We start from the raw sequence: 19,280 nt of genomic DNA, 5'->3' as shown, positions 1-19,280 counted from the left end.
GTCTTTGGTATGACTCTGCCGGGCTTTGAACTCACGACCTACCACTCTCAGGGCGGTCACTCTAACCACTAGGCCACTGAGCAGGTCAATAATTTCAGGTTATCAATCAAATCTCAGAGGATGATTAAGAATACAAAAACCCTTAAATTGATATCTTTGTTAAAAACATTTAAAGTGATTTAGGTAGCCCTCTTTGTCTTTTTTTTCATATTTTTTTTATTATTATTTATTATTATTATTTAATACTCTCTGTATTTGCTTTTGTTTTAAAGTTAACGTACCAATGATAGTCACACACACACTAGGTGTGGTGAGATTATAAGGTGCATTTGACCTATCACCCTCACCCCCTAGGAGGTGAGGGGAGCAGTGAGCAGCAGCGGTGGCCGCGCCCGGGAATCATTTTGGTGATTTAACCCCCAATTCCAACCCTTGATGTTGAGTGCCAAGCAGGGAGATAATGGGTCCCATTTTTATAGTCTTTGGTATGACTCGGGCGGAAAATCTAACCCAGGGGTGTCAAACTCTGTTTCTTTGAGGGCCACGTCGCAGTTATGGTTGCCCTCAGAGGGACGCATTTAACAATGAGTAAAATATGAATATACATGTACATACATATAATACATTAACAATATTTATTTTTACATAAGCTGCAAAAAAAATCTTAAAATTGTACTTTAAAAATTGGCAGCTCAGTCACCAGAATTTTACATTAAAAGCAGTGTTTTGTTTTTTTAAAGCATATAAAAAAAAGTGAACAAATGGAATGGAAAAACAATACCACTGTTTTTAGCAGTAAAATTCAAGCAACGAAGCTGCCAGTTTTTTGTGTTTTTTTTTACCATGAAATCTTGTTGTTTCAATGTTTTTTTGTTTGTTTTTTTTTTTAAAATGGTGTCTTACTGTATATGGAAAAAAAACAGTACCAAAGTTTATTTTACGGTAAAAAACGGAATTTAATCGTACAATCTATTGTCAATTTTACAGTGTACAATTTGATTGATAATTTGTTTTAAAATCATAAGTCAAGCAGATATTTAAGTACAGTATTTGTCTTTATTTGACCAAAAAATATTTTTGGAATACATGATGATATAATATTTTCATGTTGATAATATTGAATTTTAAAAGATATGCAACTGCATGCAGTACATGATTTGTTATGTCAAAAGGGAAATAAATAAGAATAAGAATAAAAAAATATGAAGCATTTTATATATCATCACTGATTACACACTGCTGACTTCATGACAGCAAACAAACATCACTTACTGTATAAGGTCTGCTAACATTAGGATGCCGACTGCTGGGATGTATTCCCATTTAGATGAAGAATGACCATAATCCTCACGAAGACACGGGTGGGGGCAGGGCCGTAACTAAGATTTGACAAAAGGCTGAAATCATGGGTAGCCCAGCACTACATACATAAAAAAAGTGGACTGTTACAAAATCATGCTGTCAAATATGTTAGATAATTTAACGTAATAGTTCTACCTCAATGAATGATTTTATTATTCATACTGTGTTGGCCCTGTGATGAGGTGGCGACTTGTCCAGGGTGTACCCCGCCTTCCGCCTGAATGCAGCTGAGATAGGCTCCAGCACCCACCGCCACCCCAAAAGGGACAAGCGGTAGAAAATGGATGGATGGATTAACGCATGTTATTTCTAGGCTTTCGCGGGCCACATAAAATTATATGTCGGGCCAGATTTGGCCCCCCGGGCCTTGAGTTTGACACCTGTGCTCTAACCACTAGGCCACTCAGCAGGTCATCAATTGCAGGTTATCAATCAAATCTTGGAGGATGATTAAGAGTACAAAAGCCCTTAAATAGATATCTTTGTTAAAAACATTTAAAGTGATTTAGGCATGCTTGCCAACCCTCTTGAATTTTCCGGGAGACTCACGAATTTCAGTGCCTCTCCCGAAAATCTCCCGGGACAACCATTCTCCTGAATTTCTCCCGATTTCCAGCCGGACAACAAGGCATGCCCCCTCCAGGTGCATGCGGACCTGAGTGAGGACAGCCTGTCGTCACGTCCGCTTTTCGTCCATATAAACAGCGTGCCGGCCCAGACACGTTATAACATCTACGGCTTTTGGAGAGTGCACAACTGCACACGCAACAAGAAGGAGACGAAGCAGAAGAACGAAGAAGAGACAGTCATGGCGACGACGAGTAAGAAGAAGAAGTACGCTTGCAAGTCATCAGAGAGGGTGATAGCATGGTTAGAAAGATAGTGACAGAGAATAGAACGAGGATGGACAATTCAACCCTAAACTCACTCCTTTCCTGCAAATTAAATTTCACAGATGCTGCCATACCTATGCTCCTTCAAAGGCTGTGCTACTGGCTGCAAAGCATTGCACTTTCAAATCCAACAATGAGTAGAGGAGTGTTATGTGTGTATATGTGTAAATAAATGAACACTGAAATTATATATATATATATATATATATATATATATATATATATATATATATATATATATATATATATATATATATATATATATATATATATATATATATATATATATATATATATATATATATATATATAAAATAAATATATATATATATATATATAATAAAATAAATATATATATATAATTCACTGGAAGTAAAGTATTTATTTTATATATATATATATATATATATATATATATATATATATATATATATATATATTAGGGGTGTGGGAAAAAATCGATTCGAATTCGAATCGCAATTCTCATTTTTAAAAAATCGATTTTTATTTTATTTTTATTATTTATTTAAAAAATATTTTTTTTATTTTATTTTTTTTGATTAATCAATCCAACAAAACAATACACAGCAATACCATAACAATGCAATCCAATTCCAAAACCAAACCCGACCCAGCAACACTCAGAAATGCAATAAACAGAGCAATTGAGAGGAGACACAAACACGACACAGAACAAACCAAAAGTAGTGAAACAAAAATTAATATTATCAACAATAGTATCAATATTAGTTACAATTTCAACATAGCAGTGATTAAAAATCCATCGTTGACATTATCATTAGACATTTAGTTTATGAGATGCGATGCAAGTGTAAGCCACTGTGACACTATTGTTCATTTTTTGTAATTTGTTTTTTAATTAATGTTTGTAATGATAATATCAATAAGGGATTTTTAATCACTGCTATGTTGAAATCGTTACTAATATTGATACTGTTGTTGATAATATTCATTTTTGTCTCTACTTTTAGATAGTTCCGTGTCATGTTTGTGTGTCCTTAATTGCTCTCAATTGCTCTGTTTATTGCTATTCTGAATGTTGCTGGGTCGGGTTTGGTTTTGAAATTGTATTGCATTATTATGGTATTGTTGTGTATTGTTTTCATTTAAAAAAATAAAATTAAAAAATCGTGTTGAATTGAAAAAAAAAAATCGATTTTGAATCGAATCGTGACCCCAAGAATCGATTTTGAATCGAATCGTGGGACACCCAAAGATTCACAGCCCTAATATATATACATCAGTGGCGTGCGGTGAGGTTAATGTCTGGTGAGGCACGACTGCATCATCACAGTCAGATTTACAAACATATGAACCTGCAGTGCAGGTGTACCTAATGTTGTGTCTCTGCGGTCGTTCGCGGCTCCTGCAGCGCGAGAATTGTTGTTTTTGCACTTTTTGGCTTCTTGTTAAGTGACTTTTTTGGGTGGATTCGGTCTTGCACGTGGAGGGTTTGGGTGTGGGCTTTGGTTGGTGTGGCCGCGGCGCTCACGTACGTCGGGGGTGGATTCTGCGGCGGAGGTGCTTGGCACCAGGAGGCGGGGTTATGATACGAGCCTCACACAGTGTGTCTTCGCAGCAGAGTTTTATGATCGCTCAGCACTAAAAATACGTTACACACATACAGTTGTTGACAAAATACACTGTACATTATACACCTCAGCTAACTAAACTATGGAAATGTAGAATATAATTCATATAGCAATACGGTCTCACTGCACAGCAGGCCAGCAGTTAGCCGAGTTATTGCGCACAATCCATGTTGAGCAGGGGTGTCAAAGTCAAATGGACGGAGGGCCAAATAAAAAATTTAGCTACAAGCCGAGGGCCGGACTGTTCGAATGTTCATTGAAAAATTTTTAAATGACGCATATAGTCTAGTGAACCTAATTGAACCTACTGAAAACCTAACAAATATATTCCAATATGATCAGATAAATAAAGCAATATTTTCTTATGGCTCTGTCAGTAATCTTTAATTTTCAACAGACACAAAAGACAAATTTCCTTTATATAAAAATCCCCATAACATGAACATTAAATGAAAGAAACCGGTATTCAAGGCACCATCAGTAGCCTATATTTTCTATTTTAGCAAAAGTGGGCTAAATTTACTTCAAAGAAAAAAACAATAATAGCAATTTTCTATCATCCACTCAACTGAAATATTTTAAAAATATAATTAAATTGAAATACAATAAAATAAAGTGCAAAAATCTATAAATCAAAAACAACACTTTGTTTAAGGAGAAGTAACATGCAGTGAAAACAAATATTAAACTTTAACTTTTAAACTTGAATTGAGTAAAAACTCTAAATATGTGATTGCACAGTAATGTTCACATTAAACCCCCCTCCTCCCTCCGTGGGAGGGAGGCGAGTTGGGTGCCCGAAACCCCCCGCTGGTTTCGGCCCGCCCCTTGGCGCGCGTGGCACGGCGGGCTCCGCGACCCGACGGCTGGCCCTCGTGGCTTGACGGCGGGCGCGTCCCGACGGGCCGCGCGTAGGGGTCAAACGCAGAAGTCTCAGGGCCTCGTGGTGAGGGGGTGGCCTGCGGGTTTCGGCCCGCTTGACCCCCCCGCTCCGCTTGGCGCGCGCGGCACATGACGGGTTCCGCCACCGACGCTCGGGCTGCAGCCCGACGGTGGTGCGGGCCCGGCGGTGACGCGCGGTTTGGGGAAACAAAGCAGAAGTCTCAGGGCCTCGGGGCCGGGTTTCGGCCCGCCCCCTTGGCGCGCGTGGCACGGCGGGCTCCGCGACTGACGGCCGGGCTGTAGCCCTTCGGCCGGCAGGCGCGTCCCGGCGGGCCGCTCGCCCCCTTTCGGAACCTTGGACCGGCATCCGCTTGGTGCGTGTAAAAGATCTGCGGTCTAAAAAAAAAAAAAAAAAAAAAAAAAAAAGATCTGCGGGCCGGTTCTAATAATAAATCAAGATCATCCCAAGGGCCGTAAAAAACCTTCTCGCGGGCCGGATATGGCCCGCGGGCCTTGACTCTGACATATGTGATGTTGAGGCACAACTGAGTGACGTGCCTCAACTGGCTGCTGATCACCGCACCGTCTCTTCTCAGTATTTGAACAGCAAATGTGAAAATAAAAATTTAAATAATCTAAAACTGGTGAAGTTAAATGGAAAATAACTTTAGTATAATCACTGGATACATATAACAATTTAATTATAGTTTTTTTCTTTTTACTTTTTTTTTTCTCTCCATGATGGCAGGTGAGGCCGTGCCTCCCCTGCCTCTAGTGACGGCACGCCACTGATATATATATATATAAGAAATACTTGAATTTCAGTTAATTCTAGCTATAAATATACTCCTCCCCCTTAACCCCGCCCCCCGCCCCGCCCCCGCCCACCTCAACAACCCCCCCCCCCCAACCTCCCGAATTCGGAGGTCTCAAGGTTGGCAAGTATGGATTTAGGTAGCCGTTTTTTGATTATTATGTATTATTATTCAATACTCTCTGTATGTGCTTTTGTTTTCTTTCCTTGACATGTTTCGCTGATGTTGAAAGTGCCTTGACTTTTGTGTGTGTGTTTGTTGTTCAATAAAAGAAAAAAAAAAAAAAAAAAGTCCTCCACACTTCCGGTCTGTGTAGGGCGCGGCATTTGCCCCGCCCCTTTGCGCGCCCCCAGCAGTATCGTGCAGGCCTTGAAGAGAGGCGCGTGAGCGTGCATGTGGCAGGTTAGCTTGTCATTGTACGCCGAGGCGAGGAACGCGTGGTCAGCCTCTCTGCTGCTAAGGTAAGCTGGCGTCTACAGCACACTAAACACGCCTAATGTCGCCTTTTACCTCTCACTTATGCTGCTTTTTACACTCCAGAAACCTCCCCAAGTAGTTGAAGTTGAGACGGCGGCTTGTGTTCTGGCACACAAATTAACAAGACTTGATTGTGCTAATTGTTTGTGTCCTGTGCTAGCGTCGCATTGTGCCAGGCTAGCACCTTGCATCGCCTTAAACAACTTTAAATATTTAATATTAGCATTTTTATAGCTTTCAGTTCTCTTTAAACGAAACACTTGGAGAATTTTTTTTTTTGCATTTATTGTTTTGCGTCTTAGTTTCACTATGGTCCGCTTTAGTCGACTGATTAACTTTTTGCGGTTGTTGTGTTCTAGAAGCTTCCTCTTTCTGACTCGTGACGACACGTTCGCACATCTGCTAAATGAAGCACAAATCGGGCGTTAAAAAAAACAACAGTAAAGGGTGTGCAGCATCTCGCCGATAGAGGGCGCTGTGCTGTGGCTGGCGCCATATGTCCGTTTGTTTGCCCCGTTTTTTGTCTTGCTGCCCTTTGTCTGCGTCTGCTGGCACTGTGTGGCACACTTAATTCTGCCATGTTTCTTTTGTCTGCCCCCTTAATATCGGCATTAACACTTAGTAGTTGTACTGAATTCCAATAAATGTACTCCATGTGCGAGCTACAACTGTTGGAAATTCTTCCACAATTAAAAAAAAAAAAAAAAAATTCTGCTTGCGTTTTTATGGACATGACCAGGGTTGTTAATTTTAAAATTCATTAAAATATATTCCTAAATACTCTATTTGTAAAGTGATTGATTACTTTGAGTATAGTTAAGTATTAGTTTATTTAATGTATATAATTATATGGTTTATCAGATATTTCCTATTTTGCATTTCAATTTATCCAAAAATGAGGAAGAAGCAGTTTATTTAATCTGGCCTTCTTTTCCATTTCTTAGCAATCAAGTGTTCACATCTTGAACTCAATCTATAACACAACTAGGGCTGCAACTAACAACTAATTTGATAATCGATTAATCTGTCGATTATTACTTTCGATTAATAATAGGATAAAAGAGACTCACTACATTTCTATCCTTTCCAGTATTTTATTGGGAAAAAAAACAGCATACTGGCACCATACTTATTTTGATTATTGTTTCTCAGCTGTTTGTAAATGTTGCAGTTTATAAAAAAAAAAAGTAGCCTCTGCGCATGCGCATAGCATAGATCCAACGAATCGATGACTAAATTAATCGGCAACTATTTTTATAGTCGATTTAATCGATTAGTTGTTGCAGCCCTAAACACAACCAATACATATAAATCAATACATATTTAATACTTTTAAATATGCAATTCTTGTTTGTCAAAATTCAAGATGTATATCAGAATTCTTCTTCCTTGTAATTAATGTTAAAGTATCAATGATTGTGACACACACACTAGGTGTGGTGAAATTATTCTCTGCATTTGACCCATCACCCTTGATCACCCCCTGGGAGGTGAGGGGAGCAGTGGGCAGCGGTGGCCACGCCCGGGAATAATTTTTGGTGATTTAACCCCCAATTCCAACCCTTGATGCTGAGTGCCAAGCAGGGAGGTAATGGGTCCCATTTTTATAGTCTTTGGTATGACTCGGCCGGGGTTTGAACTCACAACCTACCGATCTCAAGGCCTACACTCAAACCACTAATCAGAGTTTGAACAGTATTTAAACTGTTTTTTTTTGGCTACATGTGAGGGTCAAAATGAAACATCTGTTTTATGTTGGCATTTTAGCTAATTTTGTACTTTCTAACCTAATGTGTTTTGTTACTTGGCGCCATTGTAGAAGTACTGTATGCTAGCTGTTCTTGTTAGCATGCTAACATTTCAGGCGAGCATTTTAACTAACTCAATACGTTTTAACCTAATCCAGGCATGTGATTTTTTTTCCGTCTATAGTCGGAAATCCGTCTATGTAAAAAAAAAAAAATTCTGTTTATTTTTTTTGACCTACAATGTGTTCAAATCTTGATCCGTCTCTTTTCCATACGAGTATGGTTTTTGATCATCCGTTCCGGTTTACAGCTGCAGTGGTTAAAAACTATGGTTTTCCATTAAAAAAATGTCACTTAAAAATCCCAGCTGAGTAGCGAAGCAACTCCACGGGCAGGGGACAAAATATACAGGAAACATCAATGATTGGTTGGTCTACGTATAAGTAAATCCATGATTGGTTGGTGGGTTTACCATGATGAGTCACGATTGGTTAAGATTAGGGCAAAACATTAGGGACAGGCCAATCAGAGGCAAGATAGGGCGGGTCAATCAACCAGGAAGGGAAATCACAACAGACGCGGACATCTCAAATGACGAGAGTCGGAGAAGGGAAGAGGGGAGATTTAAGTGGGCGATTTATATATTAAAACATCTAGTGGAAGATGGCAGAGGGATTCTCTTCCTTAGATTTTTCTTTTAGTGATGTACACTTCCCGGAAACCCAAATTTGGACAAATGCATGCGTCTGGATAAAACAAAGGCCAACACATTAATTTTAGTTGTTTACCATGTAAGCCCAAATCAAAACTGCTCTGGACATGGAAGACGTGGAATACACATTTAAGAACACACATGATTGTGGCAGACATGTGATGACTTTGCTACAGTATAGCCTGTCTAAATGCTAAATTTAATTTTTATTGTTTTTAGAACAAGACAGTAGCTGACATTTTGTTCAATATTTCTACTTATATTTTGACATTGAATAGTTGAATCATTTTGAAACAAACATGACTGCAAGATATTTATTTCATGCTATAAATCACAAATGGCTATTCAGATAAAGGAAGTTAGCTAATAGAAAAAAACAGTGTTTGTACTCTTTATGGTTTTTGCATTTGGAGCAGTTAGAAGTGGAGAGGGAGTCACGCCAAATTTCTTCCCCCTACAAAAACCTTCCCCCCCCATTTACTTCCGTGGTCATGTTTCCTCTTACGTCATTGACAGCAAGCGATAGCACTTCGGCTTTGACTGCCCGTCGCTGGAAGGATACTTCGTCTTTGACAGCTGCTGGAATCTAAAGAAATCGATTTTTTTTTTTTTTACAGGCGCGAAACAGGACAGTCGCGTGCCGTTTAAGGACCCCCGGCAACTTTGTGATTTTATTGGACGCAGCCCCGGAAGTAAATGGGGGGGGGGGGGTAAGGTTTTTGTAGGGGGAAGACATTTGGCGTGACAGCTGCAGCAGTGCCTGATGAATAATTGCCTGCTGCTCGTTTTTCGTATGTGGGTAACAACATTTAACTATGTATATATATTTCCGAATTGGTTCAACCGCCACCCGGCCGAATCTATTTAAAATCTGTTTTTTTCGTCATGCATCCGCCCGACCCGCGGATTATCTGCGGACTCCGCGGTTGTGTCCGCAAACCGCGCATCTCTAATGTGAATACAAGTTGTAATTATTGTAGTGACTAAATAACATAGTGACTGAAACAGCCATAGTGATTCATTTGGATGAATAGGGCAGTGTTTTTCAACCTTTTTTGAGCCAACGCACATTTTTTGCATTGAAAAAATCTGGAGGCACACCACCAGCAGAAATCCTTAAACGAAACTCAGTTGACAGTAAAAAGTCGTCGTCGCAATTGTTGGATATGACTTTAAGCCATAACCAAGCATGTATCAATATAGCTCTTGTCTCAAAGTAGGTGTACTGTCACGACCTGTCACATCATGCCGTGACTTATTTTGAGTTTTTTGCTGTTTTCCTGTGTAGGGTTTTATTTCTTGTCTTGCACTCCTATTTTGGTGGCTTTTTCTCTTTTTTTGGTATTTTCGTGTAGCAGTTTCATGTCTTCCTTTGAGCGATATTTCCCGCATCTACTTTGTTTTAGTAATCAAGAATATTTCAGTTGTTGCTATCCTTCTTTGTGGGGACATTGTTGAATGTCATGTCATGTTCGGGTCTGCATTGTGGACGCCATCTTTGCTCCACAGTAAGTCTTTGCTGTCGTCCAGCATTCTGCTTTTGTTTACTTTGTAGCCAGTTCAGTTTTAGTTTCGTTCTGCATAGCCTTCCCTAAGCTTCAATGCCTTTTCTTAGGGGCACTCACCTTGTTTATTTTTGGTTTAAGCATTAGACACAATTTTACCTGCACACTGCCTCCCGCTGTTTCCGACATCTACAAAGCAATTAGCTACCTGCTGCCACCTACTGATATGGAAGAGTATTACACGGTTACTCTGCCAAGCTCTAGACAGCACCGACAATCAACAACACATTTGCAGACTAATTACTGGTTTGCAAAAAATATTGTTAACCCAAATAGGTGAAATTAGACAATCTCCCACGGCACACCAGACTGTATCCCGCGGCACGCGGCACAGTGGTTGAAAAACACTGGAATAGGGTATGTATTTATCTAAACCGTGGATAATTTTAAAATTATTTCAGAACTAAAACATCTTTAAATGGTGCTTTTCTTTGCAAATTTTTGCATGTTCAATTGCTGAAAAACCAGGAGCTTTGCCGCCCCTAGATCCCCGGCTTATTTTCAGTCTTTCATTAAGTTCAAATCACATGCTTGCTAATCATTGATTTTGTTCAAGGCCATCTTAGAAGTATGTTAGCTGTTTACCTCTTAGCACGCTAGTGCTAGCATTCTAACATTAGCATGTTCATATTTTATGCTGGCATTTAGGCTAATTATGTACGTTTTAACCTAATCATGCATTCTGTTACTTGCCGCCATCTTAGAAGTATGTTAGCTGTTCCCCTGTTAGCATGCTAATGTTAATGTGAACATGTTAACCTAATGCGAGCATGGTAACATTTTTTAAGCGGGGGTGTATATTGTAGCGTCCAGGAAGAGTTAGTGCTGCAAGGGGTTCTGGGTATTTGGTCTGTTGTGTTTATGTTGTGTTACGGTGCGGATGTTCTCCCGAAATGTGTTTGTCATTCTTGTTTGGTGTGGGTTCACAGTGTTAAAGTTGTTTATACGGCCACCCTCAGTGTGACCTGTATGGCTGTTGACAAAGTATGCCTTGCATTCACTTGTGTGTGAGAAAAGCCGTAGATATTATGTGATTGGGGCGGCACGCAAAGGAAGTGCCTTTAAGGTTTATTGGCGCTCTGTACCTCTCCCTACGTCCGTGTACACAGCGGCGTTTTAAAAAGTCATACATTTTACTTTTTGAAACAGATACCGATAATTTTGAAACCGATAATTTCCGATATTACATTTTAAAGCATTTATCGGCCGATATCGGCAGTCCGATATTATCGGACATCCCTACCACTAACCAATTAACAATAAATAAGGGTTAACTGTAATTGGCTCTCATTAGATTGAGTGCAGGTATACCAAATGTTGTGGTTAATAAATGAAGTAAAATAAATGTTTCTTAAATGGTTTGTCGTATTTTAGGTACATGTTGAAGTTGTGACCCATCAAGCCCAAACATGGACCCTGAGAACAACTGTGAGGTTTCGCCCGTGGTGGAGAGTCCGCAGCAGCAGGAAGAGGAAACCACAGTGGCGGCGACGTTGGTAATGGAGGAAGTGGTTACACAGCTGGAGCATTTCACAGAACCTGAGGAGCCAGCAGCTGACGAGGAGCACGTGGTGAACGGTACATTTACCTATGGCGACGCGGGGACGGACATGTCAGAGAAGAAGGAAGAAACTGAGGCTGAAGCTGTCGTGGTGCCGCAAGAAATGGCTGCATTGCCAGAGAGCAGCTCAGAGCTGGACCCTGATTCAGATGACTTGCCAGAATTGATTCCAGAAACGGAGCCAACAACCCAGGAAGTGATTACACGGGAGCTCCAAGCAGAGCCGCGGCTTCCCAGCCCGGAGGAGAAGACTCTGGAACAGGTGGAGGCTGTGATGGACGCCGTGGCAGAGGATGTTATCAAGGAGGCGCCGCAGGAAGATAATGGTGCACACGCAAAGGGAGACGCAAAGTTGGAAGTGTCCGCTGAAAAAGCAGTTGAAGTTGTGGTGCCGGACAAGGAGGCAACATCTTCTGAAGCGGTGCCACCTGCAGAGCCCCAGAAGGACGTGGAGCCAGAAAAAAGTGCTGAGTCAGTGGTTTCCACAGGAGCAGCGCCTGAAAAGGAGTCGCCAGCCCCCGCTGCTGGCTCCCTGGCGTTTGCCCTGCTGGATCAAGAGAAGACCAAAGATGCTCTGCGGGGCTCCCGCACCCTCGTCGTCCTCCGAGGTCTGCCCGGGTCGGGGAAAAGCTTCCTTGCCCGCGTCCTGGCCGACGCCTACAAGGACCGCTGCTCCATCTTCTGCGCAGACGACTATGGCGTGAAACCCGAGAACCAAGACACCAGCGCAGAGGGCCACAAGGCCTTGGACGCCGCCTTAGCGGCCTGCTGCGCCAACCCCTCGGCGCTCGTGGTGGTGGTGGACGACACTAACCACACGCAGGACCGGCTGGCCCGCCTGGGCGAGTTGGCCAGGGAGCACCGCCTGGTCGCTGTCTTCCTCGAGCCGCGCACGGAGTGGAGCAGAGACGCCGCTCGGCTTGCCAAGACCACCGCGCGCAAACTCAAGCCGGCGCAGATTACATCAATGAAGCGCCAACTGGAGGAAATGTCCCTTCCTCTCTTCTTTGCCTGGTTTTTGCTGACTCCTGTGCAGGACCAGCTAAGGTCCACAAACACGGACTTCCTGAAAGCACTGAGCACCTTGGACGCCTTCAAGAAACACACTATTGACTGTGAGTGTCTTCCTTAAAGCGCATGTCTTTGCCACGTCCACCTAAGACTTTTGATGCCACTTATTTTTCTTTGCAGTCACTGGGAATGAGGAAGAGCTGGATCTGACGCAGTACTTCAAAGCCAAAGGAAGCCTCCATTGTACCACCAAATTCTGCAATTATGGCAAAGAAGCAGGCGCCAAAGAATATGCGGAGAATCCAGTAAGACACCATTGTTTGCTGGCTTGTAAACATGTTTATACACAGCAGTGAAACCACCAAAGTTGTTTTCTACTGGGAGATCATGTAAAGTGAATTAATCTGTTCCAGGGTCAAACTATCATTACTTTAAGGCAGGAGTGGGCAAACTACGGGCCACATCCGTTGGTCCCTTTCAATCTGGCCCGCCAAATATTAAAACAGAATTGAGCAAAGATCTGTTTTGAGAAATGCCACAACAAAACTGGTACTAGACTTCAACTCACTGGTAAAAAAGGGTGCTCAACAACACTGCTCCCACTAAAAGAGAATGTGTTAACCCTTAGTGTTTTTTTGATGATATATTGTTGAAAGTAGATGTAGCCCATGTTTGAGAAGCCTACTCTTAGTTCCAACAGATGTATGCTTTGAAATGCATCGTGTGCTCGCCCGGCCCGTCTGTCAATTTTCAAAAGCCAAAGTAGCTTTACAGCTGCAAAGTTGGCTAAAAAAGTTAACTTGTGTCAAATACCAAGTTTTGTTGAAGTGTTAAGCTGCAAAGTGTGGTTTAAAAAAAAAAAAGTTAACATGCTAATGTTACTATCCTTACAAGTAGCATGTGCCAAAGACCCAAGTTGTATAACCTTGAGGTTAACGGCTGTAAATTGAGCTAAAGCAAGTTAGCATGCTGACAGTTGGCATATGTCAAGTACCAAGCAATATGACTTAGGTTAATGGCTGTATAATTAGCTGAAAACTTGCCATGCTAAAGTAAGCATGCTAACAGCATGTGTCATATACAAAGTTATAAGACCCTAAGGCAGGGGTGTCAAACTCATTTTAGATCGGGGCCACATGGAGAAAAATATTTTTCCAAGTGGGGCGGACTGGTAAAATCACGATAACTTCAAAATAAAGACTACTGCAGATTGTTTTCTTTGTTTAAAAATAGAACAAGCACATTCTGAAAATGTGCAAATCATGTTTTTTTTTTTACACTTACATGTTGCGGTTAATAGTTTTCTGCCTTTAGTTGTTGTTATTTATACTTACTGAATAAATGATGTGGTAATGTTCTCCAGCTAACTCATTGGTGTTAATTTTCAATCCATCAAGATAAAAAAAAAATCACAATCAATTTACAGTATGTTATTTATGTAGTTTGCTCATTTTCCTCGACTGGTGCACTAACATCTGGTTTATTTTTTTTTTTACATATGTAGCATCATCTACAAAGATACAAATAATTGCTATTGCGACATCTAGTGGACACATTTAGAACCGCGGTTTCTTTCGTTCAAAAATTTCGGCTCATTTTTATACTTAACAAACTCATCTGGGGCAGTACGTTTGACACCCCTGCCCTAAGGTTAACGGCTGTAAAATTAGTTCAAGTTACAATGCTATTGTTTGCATTCAAGCAGGCTCATGTTAGCATGCTAATTGTTAGCATGTGTCAAGTACCACGTTGTATTACTCTTAAGGTGTACAGCTGCAAAGTTAGCTTGTCAAATACCAAGTTATGTTTCTGAGGTGTTTGCAAAATTGGGTAAAACAATTAGCATGCTAACAGTTAGCATATGTCAAATACCAAGTTATATCTCCCTGAGGTTAAAGTCTTCAAATTTAGCTAAAAAGGTTGTCATGCTAACAGCACATGTCAAGTACCAAGTTACATGACCGAGGTTAACTACTATAAATTTAGCTTAAAGTTAGCATTAGGGCTGGGCGATAGGGCCTTTTTTAATATCTCTGTTTTTAGGCCATATTGCGATACACGATATATATCTTGATATTTTGCCTTAGCCTTGAATGAACACTTGATGCATGTAATCACAGCAGTATGATGATTCTATGTGTCTACATTAAAACATTCTTGTTCATACTGCATTAATATATGCTTATTTTAAACTTTCATGCAGAGAGGGAAATCACAACTAAGTCAATTGACCATAACTGTATTTATTAAACGGTTATTAAGCAGTGGCACAAACATTCATGTCATTTCCAAAAGAAAGAGCAAGATTGTCAGACATTTTAAAACAATCTATTAGTGCACTTTTGTGCTTGATGTCCTCAAGATGACAAATCAAAACACTAAATCAAAGTGCACTTTTTGTACAGAACGCCACTACAATAGTTTAAAACATATAAAGTGCACTTTTGTGCATGACGTCACACAAGATATTTCAATAAGTGTCAAATAAAAATAAGCTGCGTAATAGGAAATCAAATTGTGTACGTCCTTCGCTATGTGGTAGGTTCCGGCGGACGTTATCTCATGTCGTGGACTATTTTTTTCATACGGTGTTGATGTGGAAATAGTTGCCTCTGTATTTTGTTGTTGTGGCACCGAACGGAGATGTTGACATGTGGAGTAAGCACACTTCATTCTTGAGCTGGTGACTTTTTGTAGCAAGGCTTTTGCCCCACACTTGACAAATTACGGTTGTCTGTTCGACATATTCCCACTTGAAGCCAAACCACCGCCAGACGATGGACCCTGTGCTGTTTTTCTTAGAAATTAATTCTTCCTTCATTTGTTACCAAATTCGCACCTTCTTTCTCTCGTATTACCACTCGCACCACAGCTAACTTTAGCCATGCTGCTACCACTCTGCTCAGCGAGGGTGTATACGTATGTGACGTATGTAAGAAGGTGCGCTTGTTTAAGTCTCTGAGAAGGAGAGACGAAAGTGAGAAGAGCCTGTAGTGCAGTGGTTCTTAACCTGGGTTCGGTGAGTCGGCCTCAGGGGTTCGGCGGAGGTCAAAACACACCCGACTCATCGTGTAAATAAAAACTTCTCCCGATCGGTGTATTACGGATACGGCAACAGCAGAAGTCAGACTGATTTGCAGGTGTGTAATTTGTTGTGAGTTTATGCACTGTGTTGGTTTTGTTGTTTGAACAAGGTGATGTTCATGAACGGTTCATTTTGTGCACCAGTAAAAAAAACATGGTAACACTTTAGTATGGGGAACATATTCACCATTAATTAGTTGCTTAACACGCAAATTAGTAACATATTGGCTCTTAACTAGTCATTATTAAGTACTTACTAATGCCTTATTCTGCATGGCCTTATTATAACCCTAACCAAATAACTCTAAATTAAGTATTTGTTACTTAGAATATGTTCCCCATACTAAAGAGTTACCAAAAACATAACTTTGTCTTGAATTAAAAAAAAAAAAAAAATTTCTCTAAAGATGGGTTCGGTGAATGCGCATATGAAACTGGTGGGGTTCGGTACCTCCAACAAGGTTAAGAACCACTGCTGTAGTGTAATGCCAGCAGCTAAAAGCAGTTGCGTGAGAATGTATACTCGAATATCACGATATAGTAATTTTCTATATCGCACAGAGACAAACCCGCGATATATCGAGTATATCGATATATCGCCCAGCCCTAGTTAGCATGTTACTATTTGCATGCTAATATTAGCATATACGCACATACATTTTTTGTCTTATGCACCATCCCCTTTTCTGTCGCCTAAGTTCTATTTCTTGTCATTTGAGGCAAATTTAATCCAAATTGTACAACTTCGGAGGTTCCTCTGCACAATTGAAAGGTGACTGCTGTTCTAGTAGCGTGTATTTCCTTGTTTCCTGCCCAGGTCGTTGCAGACTCGTACGGTTCGGTCTTCGAGCTGTCCCTGGGTGCCCTTTTCGTCACCCCTCGCACCGCCGGCGCCCGAGTGCGCCTCACCGAGGAGCAGCTCCAGCTCTGGCCGTCTGACTCCGAAAAGGGGGGGCAGTCCACCATCCCCGCTGCCGATTCCTTGCCCGTCGGGAGCCGTGCCCACGTCACTCTTGGTTGCGCGCAGGGCGTGGAGGCGGTCCAGACGGGCCTGGACCTGCTGGAGATTCTGGTCTTGCAGAAGGAAGGCCAGCAGGGTGAGCTGGTGGCCGACATGGATCTGGGCCCGCTGCGCTACTACGGCAAAGGAAGGTGGATGCTGGAGCTCAAGGAGCCCATTTGCGTGCCGGTGTGCTTCTCCAGCTTCTACAAACGTGAAGGGCCCGATGGCGTGCAGGGCAAAAAAGACCCCAAGAAGAAGTGCACCATCTTGTAAATGTCATCCAGGAGGAAGATGGCTGGTAAATTCAAGATGTGCCTTTTTTTTCTTTTCTTTTTTTGCACCAGCACCCACAATGCCTTCTGTCTAGTGTAGCATGTCTGCCCACATGTCAGGACCTGTTGTAGGCTAGCATCCTAGCTAAAAAGTGGACATTTCTGCTTCTCCCGCTGTGAGTCAACCATGTACTTCCATAGCATGCATCCCTCAGTAGGACCTCCATCTTCACGTGTTGCCTTTTTTGTCTCGTCCAATCATTTCCCAGCAGACTAGAAAGTGGTTATGTTGGCAAAAGAGGCCAAAGCTGTCTGTCAGTGTATCGAGTGAATGTGCATTAGATCCTTCCTTGACATGTTTGCACTGTGCATTGTTTGAAAGGGAGATGGATGAATTTGGCATTCTCTTTTTGTTTTCATACGCTTGCACTTAAAAGAACGCTGTGAATTCAAATCGTGTTTTGCAACCTTTTTGTGCTCTGCAAGGCTGCGTGGCGTTGCTCTTTTTAGCCACTTTGAACAAGGCTTCATGAATTTCCATTTTGTAACATCTGACTTGGTCTGGAAGGGCAAGTTCTACTTTATGTAGCTCTTATGAATCACTATTTTTTGCACTTGTTTTGTACACATGATTAAAAAACATGATACTCCATCAATGTTGTCTGTCTTGTATTGACAATATGGAGGTTAATTTGCTTTAGAATTTCATCAACTATATTTTAAATATTGAAAAAATAGTGTTTAAAAGAAAATCCAGTTTGTTAAAATCGGGTTTTTAAATTCGGTGTAAATTATTTCACAGTGCAAGACTCACTTCTATATAGTTTAATTTGTCTAAAAATTCTACATGAAAAAAAAAACACATTTATTAAAATTAAATGTAAAAAATGTTAAAATTCAGAGTAAAAAAATTCACTGCAGAAAAATTTGGTGCTTCAAAATGCAAAACCCTTGTAGGGAGACTAGTTTGTTTCTATTACACAAGCTTTTTTGGACATAATCTATGGCTGAATATTTGCGTTTGAATTTTGTGGAAATATATATTTTTTACATCAAATTATGTTGACTATTTCATTGAATAAAGAATCTGAGTACATAGTGTTAAAAAGTCAGTGTATGGAAATTCAGTATAGAAAATTTTGTGCAAAAAATTTCAGTCACGTTCACAAAAATCTATTGCTTCAAAATTCAAGACCCACTTCTGATAACTTAAGACTAAAGAACCTCATTGGCTGGTTCTTAGACAGGATCGATTGCTTCAGCCTTAATTTACTGCAAGTGCGACTTGAGTTCCGAAGCAACAAATATTTCTGCAGTGAATTTTCTTGCATGGAATTTTTATACAAAGTTTGTACACTAATTCTAAAACATTGTATTTTAAACTATTTTATAAACACATTTTGCTCACAAATGTTTATTCCATGAAATTGTCAGCATAATTTGATGTAAAAAAAAATTAAGTTCACAAACTTTAAACATAAAACAGTGACATAAATTCAGTGTAAAAAAAAACAAAAATCGTTAGAGACAAATTAACCTCACACTTCCAGTAAATTAAGACTGAAGCATTTGATCTTGCCTCAGAACGAGTTTGAAGTCACGTGACACGGTTAGACTATTTCTGCACTGAATTATTTTACACTGAATTTTTATACACTGAATTTTTAAACACATTTAGCTCACAAATTTTTGTTCAATGAATCTGTCAGGGGTGTCAAACGTATGGCCCGAGGGCCGGATCAGTCCTGCGAACAGGATTTATCTGGCCCGCGGGATGAGTAAGTATAAAAATGTACCTGAAATTTTTGAATGAATGAAACAGTTCTAAATGTATCCACTAGATGTTGCAATAGCAATTATTTGTATCTTTGTAGATGATGCTACATATGTACAAAATAAACCACATGATGTTGGTACATCAGTCGAGGAAAATGATCAAACTACATAAATAACATCCTGTAATATGATTTTGGCACAATTGTTGTATCTTGATAGATTGAAAATTAACACCAATGAGTTGACTGATAAACATTACATAATTTATTCAGAAAATATAAACAACAAATTATTAACCGCAACATGTAAGTGTAAAAAAAACCCAACAAGATTATGATTTGTGCATTTGTGCTTGTTCTATTTTCAAACAAACTAAACAATCTCAAGTTGTCTTTATTTTTAAGTTATCGTGCCGTGATTTTACCAGTCCGGCCCACTTGGGAGTAGATTTTTCTCCATGTGGCCCCCGGTCTAAAATGAGTTTGACACCCCTAGCATAACATGAT

At 40.4% G+C, this 19,280-nt stretch overlaps 1 protein-coding gene across 1 annotated transcript; it reads left to right on the top strand.

Annotated features, from left to right (window-relative positions):
* Positions 1-5,868: 5,868 nt before the first annotated feature.
* Positions 5,869-17,650, top strand: cnp (2',3'-cyclic nucleotide 3' phosphodiesterase). Its single transcript, XM_062050110.1, has 4 exons — positions 5,869-6,026; positions 11,442-12,743; positions 12,820-12,944; positions 16,541-17,650. Exons 2-4 carry the CDS (start codon positions 11,477-11,479, stop codon positions 16,997-16,999), a joined length of 1,851 nt encoding a protein of 616 aa, XP_061906094.1. The 5' UTR covers positions 5,869-6,026; positions 11,442-11,476; the 3' UTR covers positions 17,000-17,650.
* The last annotated feature ends 1,630 nt before the right edge of the window (positions 17,651-19,280 follow it).

This window comes from Entelurus aequoreus, linkage group LG06 (genome assembly GCF_033978785.1).
Source record: "Entelurus aequoreus isolate RoL-2023_Sb linkage group LG06, RoL_Eaeq_v1.1, whole genome shotgun sequence".
Lineage (NCBI taxonomy): Eukaryota > Metazoa > Chordata > Actinopteri > Syngnathiformes > Syngnathidae > Entelurus > Entelurus aequoreus.
The sequence above is the reverse complement of the archived record's forward strand: the minus strand, read 5'-3'. Positions and strand labels throughout refer to the sequence as shown.

What these genes read in the sequence shown, in the direction of transcription:
- cnp (XM_062050110.1), top strand. Translation starts at nt 11,477, where the DNA reads ATGGACCCTGAGAACAACTGTGAGGTTTCGCCCGTGGTGGAGAGTCCG. An exon ending in CAAGAAACACACTATTGACT is followed by an intron (nt 12,744 to 12,819) that starts GTGAGTGTCTTC and finishes TTTTCTTTGCAG; the next exon opens with TCACTGGGAATGAGGAAGAG. An exon ending in AAGAATATGCGGAGAATCCA is followed by an intron (nt 12,945 to 16,540) that starts GTAAGACACCAT and finishes TTTCCTGCCCAG; the next exon opens with GTCGTTGCAGACTCGTACGG.